Source organism: Canis lupus, chromosome 33 (genome assembly GCF_003254725.2).
Source record: "Canis lupus dingo isolate Sandy chromosome 33, ASM325472v2, whole genome shotgun sequence".
In the NCBI taxonomy this organism is placed as follows: Eukaryota; Metazoa; Chordata; class Mammalia; order Carnivora; family Canidae; genus Canis; species Canis lupus.
In genome coordinates, this window is record NC_064275.1 from 30,124,915 (window position 1) to 30,136,221 (window position 11,307).

The 11,307-nt window shown below is 38.9% G+C and overlaps 2 protein-coding genes across 20 annotated transcripts in view; one reads left to right on the forward strand and one right to left on the reverse strand.

Annotated features, from left to right (window-relative positions):
• SENP5 (SUMO specific peptidase 5) overlaps nucleotides 1–11,307 on the forward strand; it is a 59,195-nt gene that overhangs the window by 43,376 nt on the left and 4,512 nt on the right. For 8 of the 12 annotated variants that reach the window (XM_049105574.1, XM_049105573.1, XM_049105579.1 and 5 more), the window contains 3 exons: nucleotides 6,721–6,858; nucleotides 9,545–9,628; nucleotides 11,029–11,079. In XM_049105574.1, coding sequence (XP_048961531.1) covers nucleotides 6,721–6,858; nucleotides 9,545–9,628; nucleotides 11,029–11,079 — 273 coding nt within the window. Of the gene's footprint in view, nucleotides 1–6,720; nucleotides 6,859–9,544; nucleotides 9,629–11,028; nucleotides 11,080–11,307 lie in introns of those variants that run through there. The other 4 variants (XM_049105577.1, XM_049105575.1, XM_049105576.1 and 1 more) reach the window with 2 other exon arrangements.
• NCBP2 (nuclear cap binding protein subunit 2) overlaps nucleotides 1–11,307 on the reverse strand; it is a 32,449-nt gene that overhangs the window by 9,060 nt on the left and 12,082 nt on the right. The gene's annotated exons all lie outside the window — the stretch shown is intronic.

Genomic DNA, 11,307 nt, shown 5'->3' on the forward strand with positions numbered 1-11,307 from the left:
ATCTACATCACTCTTCTTTGGTTAAGTAGGATCCCACTATATGGGTACCTATTTTTAATTTGACCAATCCCTTAATAGTTATCCTTAATTTTTCTTGTATAAACACCAGCACAGCCTGTCCAGTGGTACAAGCCACATACAGGCATACCTTCTTTCATTGCACTTCAGTTCACAGATACATTTTTTTACAAATTGGTTTGTGGCAACCCCGTATCAAGTATGTTGGCGCTGTGTTTCCAACAGCATTCATTCACATGCGTCTTTCTGTCACATTTTGGTAATTGCAGTATTTCAAACTTTTTTATTCCTTATAGTGTGATCTGTGATCAGGGATCTTTGTTCCTGTTATAATTGTCTTCGGGTGCCATGAACTGTACCCATGTAGGATGGTGAACTTAATAAATATTATGTCTGTTCGGACTGTCATACTCAGCGGCTTTTCCTCTGTCTCCCCTCTCCTTGGGCCTCCCTATTCCCTAGACACAGCAATATTGAAATTAAGCCAGTAACACCACAGTGTGTTCAAGTGAAATTAACCCTCTAAGTGTTCAAGTGAAAGGAAGAGTCAGATATCTCACTTCAAATCAAAAGCTACAAATGATTAAGCTTAGTGAAGAAAGCTTGTCAAAACCCAAGATAGGCTGAAAGCTAGGCTGCTTGTGCCAAATAGCCAAGCGTGAAGAAAGAAGAAAAGTTCTTGAAGGAAATGAAAAGTGCTCCTCCAGTGAACCCATGAATGACAAGAAGGTGAAAATAGCCTTATTGTTGCTTTAACAAAAGCTTTAGTGGTCTGGATAGAAGATCAAACCAGAAACACCACTCCTTTAAGCCGAAGCCTAATCTAGTGCAAGACCCTAAGTCTGCAATTTTATGAAGGCTGACAGGTGAGGAAGCTGCAGAAGAAAAGTTAGAAGCAAGCAGAGGTTGGTTTATGAGGTTTAAGGAAAGAAGTCATCTCTGTAACATGAAAGTGCAAGGGGAAGCGGCAGGTGCTGTGACAGAAGGCGCAGCAGGTTATCCAGAAGACCCAGCTCAGATAATTCATGAAGGTGGCTATGCTCAGCAGCAGACTTTCAATGCAGATGAAACAGCCATCTATTGGCAGAAGATGCCCTCTAGGACCTTCATGGTAAAAGGAGAGAAGTCAGAAATACTTGGCTTCAAAGGATAGGCTGGCTCTCTTGTTAGAGGCTAATGCAGCTGGTGACTTGAAGTTGAAGCCAGTGCTCATTTACCTTCTGAAAATCCTAGGCCCCTTAAGAATTATGCTAAATCTACTTCCTGTGTCTGTAAATGGAACAACAAAGTCTGGGTGACAGCACATCTGTTTACAACATGGTTTACTATAAATATTTTAAGCTCACTCTTGAGACCTACTGCTCAGAAAGATTCCTTTAAAATAAGACTGCTCAGTGATAACACACCTGGTTACCTAAAAGCTCTGATGGAGATGTCCAGCAAGATTGTTGTTTTCATGCCTGCATAACCTCCATTGGATCAAGGAGTAATTTCAACTTTCTTTTTTTTTAATTTTTAATTTTTTAAATTTCAACTTTCAAGTTGTATTATTTAAGAAATACATCTCATAAGGCTGTAGCAGCCATAGATAGACTCTTCAGATGGATCTGGGCAAAGTAAATTGGAAATCTTCTGGAAACACCATTCTAGATGCCATTAAGAATATTTGTGATTCATGGGAGAAGGTCAAAATAGGAACAAAAACAAGACTTTAGTGGAAGAACTAACTAGAGATGTGGGGGAAATAGCAAGAGAACTAGAATTTAGAAGTCGAGCCTGAAGGGGGCACCTGGGTGGTGCAGTGCAGTTGGTTAAGCATCCAGCTCTTGGTTTCAGCCCAGGTCATGATCTGTTGATGGAGCCCCATATCCGGCTCTGTGCAGAGTCTGCTTGAGAGGCTTCTGCACACACACACACCCCCTACTCTCTCTCAAATAAATACAATCTTTTTAAAAAGTAGAGCATGAAGACATGACTGAATTGCTCCAATCCCATGATAATACTGGAACAGATGAGTTGCTTTCTTTTTAATTTTTAAAAGATTTTATGTATTTATTTATTAGTGAGAGAAGAGCACACATGCAGGGGGAGGGTCAGAGGGAGCAGCACACTTCCTGCTCAACAGGGAGCCCAAGGTAGGGCTCAATCCCAAAGGCCTAAGATCGTGACCTGAGCCAAAGGCAGACGCTTCACTGACTGAGCCTTGCAGGCACCCCCAGGGGTTGCTTCTTATGGATGGACAAAGAAAGTGGTTTCTTAAGATGGAATCTACTCTTGGTGAGGATGCTGTGAAAACTGCTGAAATGACAACAGAGGATTTAGACTATTACATAAACTTAGTTGATAAAGCAGCAGGATTTGAGGGAATTGACTCCAATTCTGAAAGTCTGTTGGTAAATGCTATCAAATAGCATCACCTGCTACAGAGGAATTGTTTGTGAAAGGAAGATGCTATCGATGCCGTAAACTTCAATGTTTTCCAATTTTAAGAAATTACCACAGCCACCCAACCGTCAGTACACTACCATCTTGATCAGTCAGGAGCCATCAACATTGAGGCAAGACCCCTCCACCAGCAAAGATTACAGCTCATGAAAGCAAGTTAGCACTGATGATGGTGGGCATTTTTAGCAGTAAAGTATTTTTTAACTAAGGTATGTATATTTTTTTAGATCTAATGCTGCACACTTAATAGACTACAGTTTGTGAAAACAAGCTTTATATGCACTGGGGAACAAAAAAACTCATTTGACTCCCTTAATTTCAGTGGTCTGGAACTGAACCCACAGTATCCCTGAGGTATGCCTTTATATGCTCCATATAACAAACAAAGTGAACAAAAAAGGTTTAAAATAAAGTGACAGTTAAGGAAGTACTAGGCAAATGTAAACCAAAAAAAAAAGAGTGGTAAGGAATGGCAGTGTTAGGAGCAGATAAGATAGATATTAAGGTAAAAAGTAAACTATGTGATAAAATTCCAGTATATAGAAGATGTAACAAAATTGCAGAAGCAAAGAGATCTTGAAAAAATAGTGATAGCAGGAGGCCTCTCATAGTTGGACAGATCAGGTTGACATAAAGTCATAAAAAATAATACATTTGGTTTAGTAGCTATATACTAGAATTTGTAAAAAGTGATTATGCATTTGGCCACATAGAAAATTATTATCTATGTTATACTCTGATCACAATTCAGTAAAAAATAAATAAAAGGCCAAAAAAACCTTAACAATCTTAAAATTTAAAAAAAAAAAACAATCTTAAAATTTTACAGATATGCATATTACTGGATATATCACGCCTGAATCTAAAATAAAAAAATGAATTATATACAAACTATCTAAAAAGGGATAGAAAGGGGAACACATCTTACCAGGCACTGTGGAACATAATGAAACCTGGTTTGAGAAGAAAGTTAATGGCTATAAATGCCTTTATCATTAAAGAAAAAAATGAAAAATAGAAGAATTAAGTACTCACTAAATCAGATTACATCAGGATAAATTACAGAATGATCAAGGTTTTGAATGTAACAAAAATAAGTAATTAAAGTACTAAGGAAATCCATGAAAGAACTTTTAAAAAATAATCTCAGGATAGCTAAGTCCATTGTGTATACAACTTAAAAGTTTATAAAAGAAAAATGAATTAATTTGGTTACATAAAAAGAAGAATAACTGCATTTATAATAGGAGCAGTGTAGGGGGCCTGGGTAGCTCAGTTGGTTAAGCATCTCAGTCTTGACTTTGGCTCAGGTCATGATCTAAGGGTTGTGAGATCAAGTCCCATGTGCACGCTCTACACTGGGTTTGGAGCCTGCTTAAGATTCTCTCTCCCTCTGTCCCGCCTCCCCCTCCACCCACCCTGAGCTCAGGTTCATGCACACACACACTCTCAAAAAAACCCACCAAAACACGTAAAAAGGGGTACTATAAAAAGACACAGTGGTGAAAAAAATTGCCGTTAATGTCACAGAACTAATTTCCTTTATATATATTTCTGCACTTTATGTTCTCTTCCATTGATCTCTGTTCTTAATACCACACTGTCTTGATTACTGAATCTTTATACTAGGTCTTGAAATCAGCGTTAAGTTGGCCAGCTTTATTCTTTTTCCAGAATGTTTTGGGAATTCTAGGTCCTTTGCATTTTCATATAAATTTTAGAATTAGCTTGTTTATGTTTTTTAAAGAAAATCTGCTGGATTATGATTGGGATTGTCTGTATGTTCATTTGGGGAAAACAGACCTCTTAGCAATACTAAGTCTTCCAATCCATGTACATGGCTTATGTTTCCTTAATTTAGAGGCTTTAATTTTTCTCAGCAAAATTTTATAATTCTTAGTATACAGGTCTTGCACATATTTAAAAAAATATAACCCTAAGGATTTCATTTCTGAAACTGCTATAAACAGAATTTTTTAAATGTTTGCTACAAATTGATCTTTTTTTTTTTTTTAAGATTTTATTTATTCGTTCATGAGAGACAGACACACAGAGAGAGGCAGAGGGAGAAGCAGGCTCCAGGCAGGGAGCCTGACGTGGGACCCGATCCTGTCTCGGGGCCAACAGTCTCCCGGGTCTCCAGTATCATGCCCTGGGCTGAAGGTGGTGCTAAACTGCTGAGCCACCCAGGCTGCCCTAAAGATTTTATTTATTTATGAGGGGGGGGGGGGGCAGAGACACAGGCAGAGGGAGAAGCAGGCTCCATGCAGGGAGCCCGACGCAGGACTCGATCCCGGGTCTTCAGGGTCACACCCTAGACCGAAGGCGGCCCCAAACCACTGAGCCACCCGGGCTGCCTTGTATGTTTTAATTTTTATTTAAAAATTCTTAAGAAAGTTTCTTTTTGAAAAGAATATAAATTTGGTCTCAATACCACCTTTTTTAATTTTATTTTTTATTTTATTTTATAATATATTTTTATTTATTTATGATAGCCACAGAGAGAGAGAGAGAGAGAGGCAGAGACACAGGCAGAGGGAGAAGCAGGCTCCATGCACCAGGAGCCCGATGTGGGATTCGATCCCGGGTCTCCAGGATCGCGCCCTGGGCCAAAGGCAGGCGCTAAACTTCTGCGCCACTCAGGGATCTCGCCACCTTTTTTTAAATTAAGATTTTATTTATTCATTTGAGACAGATACCCAGTGAGAGAGAGAGAGCACTCGAATGAGCCTGGGGTGGAGTGGGGGGGCAGTAGGCAGAGGGAGGAGAAGCAGACTTCCTCCTGAGCAGGGAGCTTAATGCAGGGCTTGATCCCAGAACCCCGGGATCATGACTTGAGCCGAAGGCAGGTGCTTAACCACCTGCGCCGCCCAGACGCCTCTCAATACCACATTTTAGGTGTGGTTCCTTGTTTTAGATGCTCAGAATTAATGCATTGGAAAGGACCAACTGTCCTTATATTTTCTTTTATCTACCCTACCTCTCCGGTTTATGAATGTAGAAACTAGAAAAGTAGAAGTGCTAAAGTGCTCTGCTCCAAGATCATGTTGACCAGTGGAAGATACATCTAGAGCAGGACATTATCTGAATATCAGAACGCAAGGAAGGCTTGAAAAATACCTTCTAAGAATCTGACGTAGTTCAAAACAGCCTTGTGATTATTTGAACCCAAGGAATCACTAAAAAAAGAAAACCTCAAAAAAATACCTGAAAAGGGATCCCTGGGTGGCTCAGCGGTTTAGCTCCTGCCTTTGGCCCAGGGTGTGATCCTGGAGACCTGGGATCAAGTCCCATATCGGGCTCCCTGCATGGAGCCTGCTTCTCCCTCTGCCTGTGTCTTTCTCCGTGTCTCTCATGGATAAATAAAACTGTAAGACTTAAAAAAAAAAAAAAACCTGAAAAAAGTTCATTCATTCGTATTTTTAGACGTTTGTTGAGCACCTACTACTTTGTTATCCAATCCACACTGGGGTTTTGAGTGGAAGAGTACTATTTCTAGATTGTAAAGCATGTGTAAAGAATTATTAAAGATAAATATCTTTAATTCTCAATTTCAACATCTGGGAGACCTGATGTAGTAATAATGGTTATAGTTTAAGATTCACTGGCTGCATATAATGTGTGAAAGCAATTTTACACATCTTACATGTATTATCACTCTCAACTTCATAAGGTAGGTACTGTGGTTATCTATAGTTTATAGTTGAGGAAATCAAGGTACAAACAAGCTACAAAATTGCCAAAGTCCTCTTGCTAGTAAGTGGAAGAAGCACAATTTGAACTTGACCAGACTCCCTTCCAGAACCCATGATCTTAACTATAATACTGAGTCTATAGAAAGATACAAGGCTTATAACCTGTGATGTTTTCTAATCCCATGATTCCTTCCTAAATAAGAATTGAGTCAAGGTCAAATTTGTACACAAGATAATTAAGCATAAAAATAAGAGGCCAAAATAAAAAAAATGAGGCCAGGTCACATTAAGTACTTGCAAAGATGTATGCAGAGGTGTGTCAGGTTAAGTGCAAAATGGTGCTTCCTAGATCTTCCGCTTTCTTCCTGTTTATTATTGCTTAGTAGTTACAAGCATGGGCTTTAGACTCAGACCTGGGTTCAAATTTTGGCTTCACCACTTTCTGCTTTTATGACCACGGGCAGATCAAAGGTCAGTAAGTGGAAGCTGCTGCCATTGTTTTGGACAGTCTATGGTGATGGCTGCATTTCTTTCTCTTTTTTTTTTTTTTTTTTTTGATCAGGTGGATTTGTTTAAAAAGAGTCTTCTGTTGATTCCTATTCACCTGGAAGTCCACTGGTCTCTCATTACTGTGACGCTCTCTAATCGAATTATTTCATTCTATGATTCCCAAGGCATTCATTTTAAGTTTTGTGTAGAGGTAAGTTACTAGCCTGCCTGTATTTTTTCACTTCTCTTGTGATCACGCAGTATCTTAGCTCAGAACAGCAGAAGCAGTCTCCTAGAGGATCAGTTTCTGTCGTGAAAATGTCCCGAGATGCTGGCAGAGAAGAGGAATCCCCAGGTTAGGGAGGCAGCCCTCTGTGATCTGGATCCCCCCTCTGAGATACATGCCCTGTTTAGATTTTGTCACAGATTTTCTTGCCTTCCTATAAAGCTACAGTTTGAATGTGGATAGAAATCATGGTCTTTGGTTTTTCTTAGAGCTAAAATTGGCTTGTATCTTCAAAATAACTTACATAGAATGAATTCTAATCAAGAGAATCAGCTGGCAAGATATGAGAGCTCAACTAACGGGAGTTCAATATGGTGGGAAGCAAAGCAAGAACTATCAATAGGTTTCCCAACTTTCACTAGCAAGGACCAGTTAGAAAATTTAACTGAAAACAAAGGATTCACTTTTCAAAAGCAACAAAGATGTAAAATGTAAATTGCTCAGGAGTATACCCTAGCAAAAATTGTGGAGTTAAGATGAAAGCTCTATATTTAAAGGAACTCTGAAAGTAAATTAATTAATTAATTAAAAATGGAACGCTGAGCAGATGGAAAGATAGACTCAGTATTGGAAAGATATCAGTTCTCAAACTAATACATACCAATTTGTCCTAATCAATCTCCCAAGAGGATTTTGAATGAAACTTGATAAGCTCATCCTAGAATCCCTATTGCAGTATTCACGGGTTGAACAGTGAAGGAAGGAATCCTTAGGGCCTACTAGATATCAAACTGTAACACACAGTTTTAATAATTAAAACTGTACACTTATTAGCATAGACAAGTAGAGTGGAGGAACAGCACAGAGAATGTAGAAATAACTCATGTATATGAGGGAACCTGATACAAGATAAAGTTGGGAAAAGATAGGCTATTCAATATGTGCCATTGTGAAAAGCAGCTGTCATTTGGAAAAGTAAAATACAGCTCCTTCATACTGTTTATAAGAACAAATGCCACATAAAATAATGACTTAAATATAAAGTACAGAAAATGTTAAGTTCTTAGATTAGGGAAGGACTAATTACACAGAACCATAAGGGCAAAAAAAGACCTAAAGGAACAGACTGAATTGGACCGTATCATGATTTAAAACTTCTGTATGCCATAAAGTTCAAAGATAAGGGTAGACTTGAAGAACATGTTTGTGACATATAATAATCACTATCCAGAATATATAAAGAACTCCTACCAATGAATAAAAATGATTTAATAGAAATGGATAAAAGTTAAACTAAGTTTTAGGGAAAATGCAAGTGACCTTCCAACATGTGGAGAGATGCTCAGTCTTACCAAAAATATGGGAAATGCAATTTGAAACTATCAGGACTCCATTTTTGTATGGTATTCACGTTTATGTGGGTATAAGGAAACCAGCTTTTGTATTTTCTGATGGAGCTTATGAAGTGACATAGTAACTTGGGGGAGTTAGTAAATTGGGGGGGGGGGTGGTTAAAATTCTGGTCAGTTCTAATTCTGGTCAGTTTACAAGTTTATAAAAGATGTACGTCCTAGGTGTGCCTGGCTGGCTCAGTCGGTGGAGTATGCACTCTTAATCTCAGGGTCACGAGTTCAAGCCCCATGTTGGAGCCTACTCAAAAAAAAAAAAAAAAAAAATTGCATGCCAGTTCTATTTCTTGGCATATATTCCATAAAAATACTTTTAAGTGTATGTGCAAAGTGATAGGGCATGCACCAGGATGCTCGCTGCAGTATTCCTGATAGGAAAAAATCAAAACCACCTAAATTTAGCTCTACCAACAGAATAGCTAAGTATACTATAGTATACTCATACTATTAAACTGACCATAGCAGTTAAAAAGGATGTAGATTTCCATGTCCTAAAATGGAAGATCTCAAAGACATTGGATTTTAAAAGGCAAGTTGCAGAATGATGCAGTGTAATATGTGTGGGTGTGTGTATAAACACACAGTTGTATATATAAACATACTTCTTCTCCATCTTCAGTGGGGGTTAGTTTAAGTCCTATCACCTCTGACTTCACCCTTGGAAGAGATGCAGAGATAGGCAAAGAAGTAGAGGGCATAAAGGAAAATCTTAAAGTCTGATAGGCTTCATCCTGGTAAATTTCAGCAGGGGACTTGACTGCATTTAGTATCCAGAATGGGTCGTGGTAGAACTCTCTAGAAACTGCATGATACCTTTACCTACAGCCCTCAAAATACAGAGTATATCTAAGGCTGGAATGTTTTTTATTTAGTTCCAGTTACCGATTTCTGATCTGGGTTCCTCCTTTGTATTGAGCATTGACAGTAATCAAGATTTTCTTTTTGTCTTGCCAATATTTATTTAAATTTCAAATTCAGCAAGTTGGCTTACTGCTGGAAAAGCCTGACCATCTTATAAAAAGTTCTAATTAAAACATGGATTGTCCATAGCCTGAGTGCATACCTGAGTATAGAAGGTCTGAGTCCTTAACACTATGAAGCAAAAGGTCAGAAATAAAGTTCCAGCTTTAAACTCTTTAATGCAGACTTTGCCCAATGGTGGGACCACAGCCTCCTCCTTTGCTTCTATCTGCTGTGGGCAGGTTCCATTTTTCACCAACTGATGGAACACAGCATCTGTGTTGTGGTTTCTTTTTAACCAGAATATAAGAAAGTATTTGCTGACTGAAGCCAGAGAAAAAAATAGACCTGAATTTCTTCAGGGTTGGCAGACTGCTGTTACAAAGGTAAGTAAGTATGTGATAAAAATGAAAACTCAGGCATGTCAAGGGGATGGAATCACTTCAGGGGTGGGTGTATAGAAGCATTTAGAAGTATGCTTCAAAGCTTCAAAGACTGGTTATGGAGATACCGGTGAGTGTCTGGAGGCCACAGGCAGGCTTAGAATAAACCTCCATTTAGTTATCGATCATCTGTTTAGTTTCCTAGTGCTTGTGGAAAACCAATTCACTCATTTCATCCTTGGGGCAGCTGCTAATGATATGGTTGTTACAGTGGGGAAAAAAGATATGTAACTTTTTTTCTTTTGGTGGCACCTGCCTCTTGCCTCTTATTTCCAGATGAACCACAAAGACCCAGAGAAATGCTGAAATGACCATTTGGATCCACTAAGGGAGCAAGTGTACTGGGCGAGTGTTTCAGCCTGAAAGCAGCACCATGTTTGCCCTGTAGACACTTAGGCTGTATGTGGGGGGGAGTGCCCAGGCACATTTTCTCACTGGTGTCACAGATTACCAGGGTCCTATTTTATGGTCACTGCTTTATTGTTTTCAAAGTGTGCTTCTAAGTGTGATCTCATCTCATCCTTAGAATCTGTGAGGTAGGCAGGTCATTTAGGGATGAGCATCATCTTTTCTATAGATGAGAAAACCAAAGCCTAGGTGTGACCTTCTCCCAAGGCTACCAAAACTATTGCTAGAATCAGGTCCTTGAACTCAGGTCTTTTTGGACCACTGAACACAAACCTTAAAGAGGCAGTCTTGAAACAAACTTTAACCCAAACCCAAAAGGACCAGATCTGTTCATCCTTGAACTACACCAAATGCTACAGTTGTCTTTTAGTTCAAACCAGAATTGAACTTGTAAATTTTCTAAATTTACTCAACTAGAATACCCAGATATTCTAAATTTAGTCAGCATTCATATTCCCACTTTAGGCAGGATACATAACCAGTTCTTTTGGAAAATACTGCTTATCTTTAGGATTTCTTTCAAAGAGTAAGAGTTGTGTAGTAGGAGAGGAAAAGCAGACTGCTAAGCAGGATTGTTAGTAAGTAATCAGAGTCCAGGCATATGCTTTCTGATTCACAATTCCATTTTGATTCTGGTCTATAATCTGACATCAAAACTAGTTATCCAAATGGAAGTTTTAAATTAGGATTTTGATTGCCTATTTTCTGCCATTTAGGCAAAATGTTCTATCAATTACAGTTGGTTGCTTGCTCTTTTGATGTGGCTAGATGCCTCCATAAAATCCCACTTTAAGTACCAGAGGTATATACCAGTACACCAGCTGTCGTGGACAGAGACAGACTTCTGGTCTCTTGCTCATATTTCCATAAAAACAGATTACATGAAGACAAGTACTTGGGTCTTATTTTAACAGTCCTTTTGTTTTTCTCCTTAGTGTATTCCACAACAGAAAAATGACAGTGACTGTGGAGTCTTTGTGCTCCAGGTAAAGAGAAACCTGTTTTCCCAGACTTTAGAATGTGTGGATTAGGTTTGGTGGGCTTAGACAGATGGGACCCCCTGTGGTGTATGTACCTGGCACTAGAAACAGATTAAGTCTATTTCCCTTCCTTTGCTGCTGGGGAGCTGTAGCTTTTGTACTTTCTTCTAAAGCCAACAATGAACAACTGGTATCCACGTCTTATCAAAGGTTGTTAGTAAGGCACACCAGAGA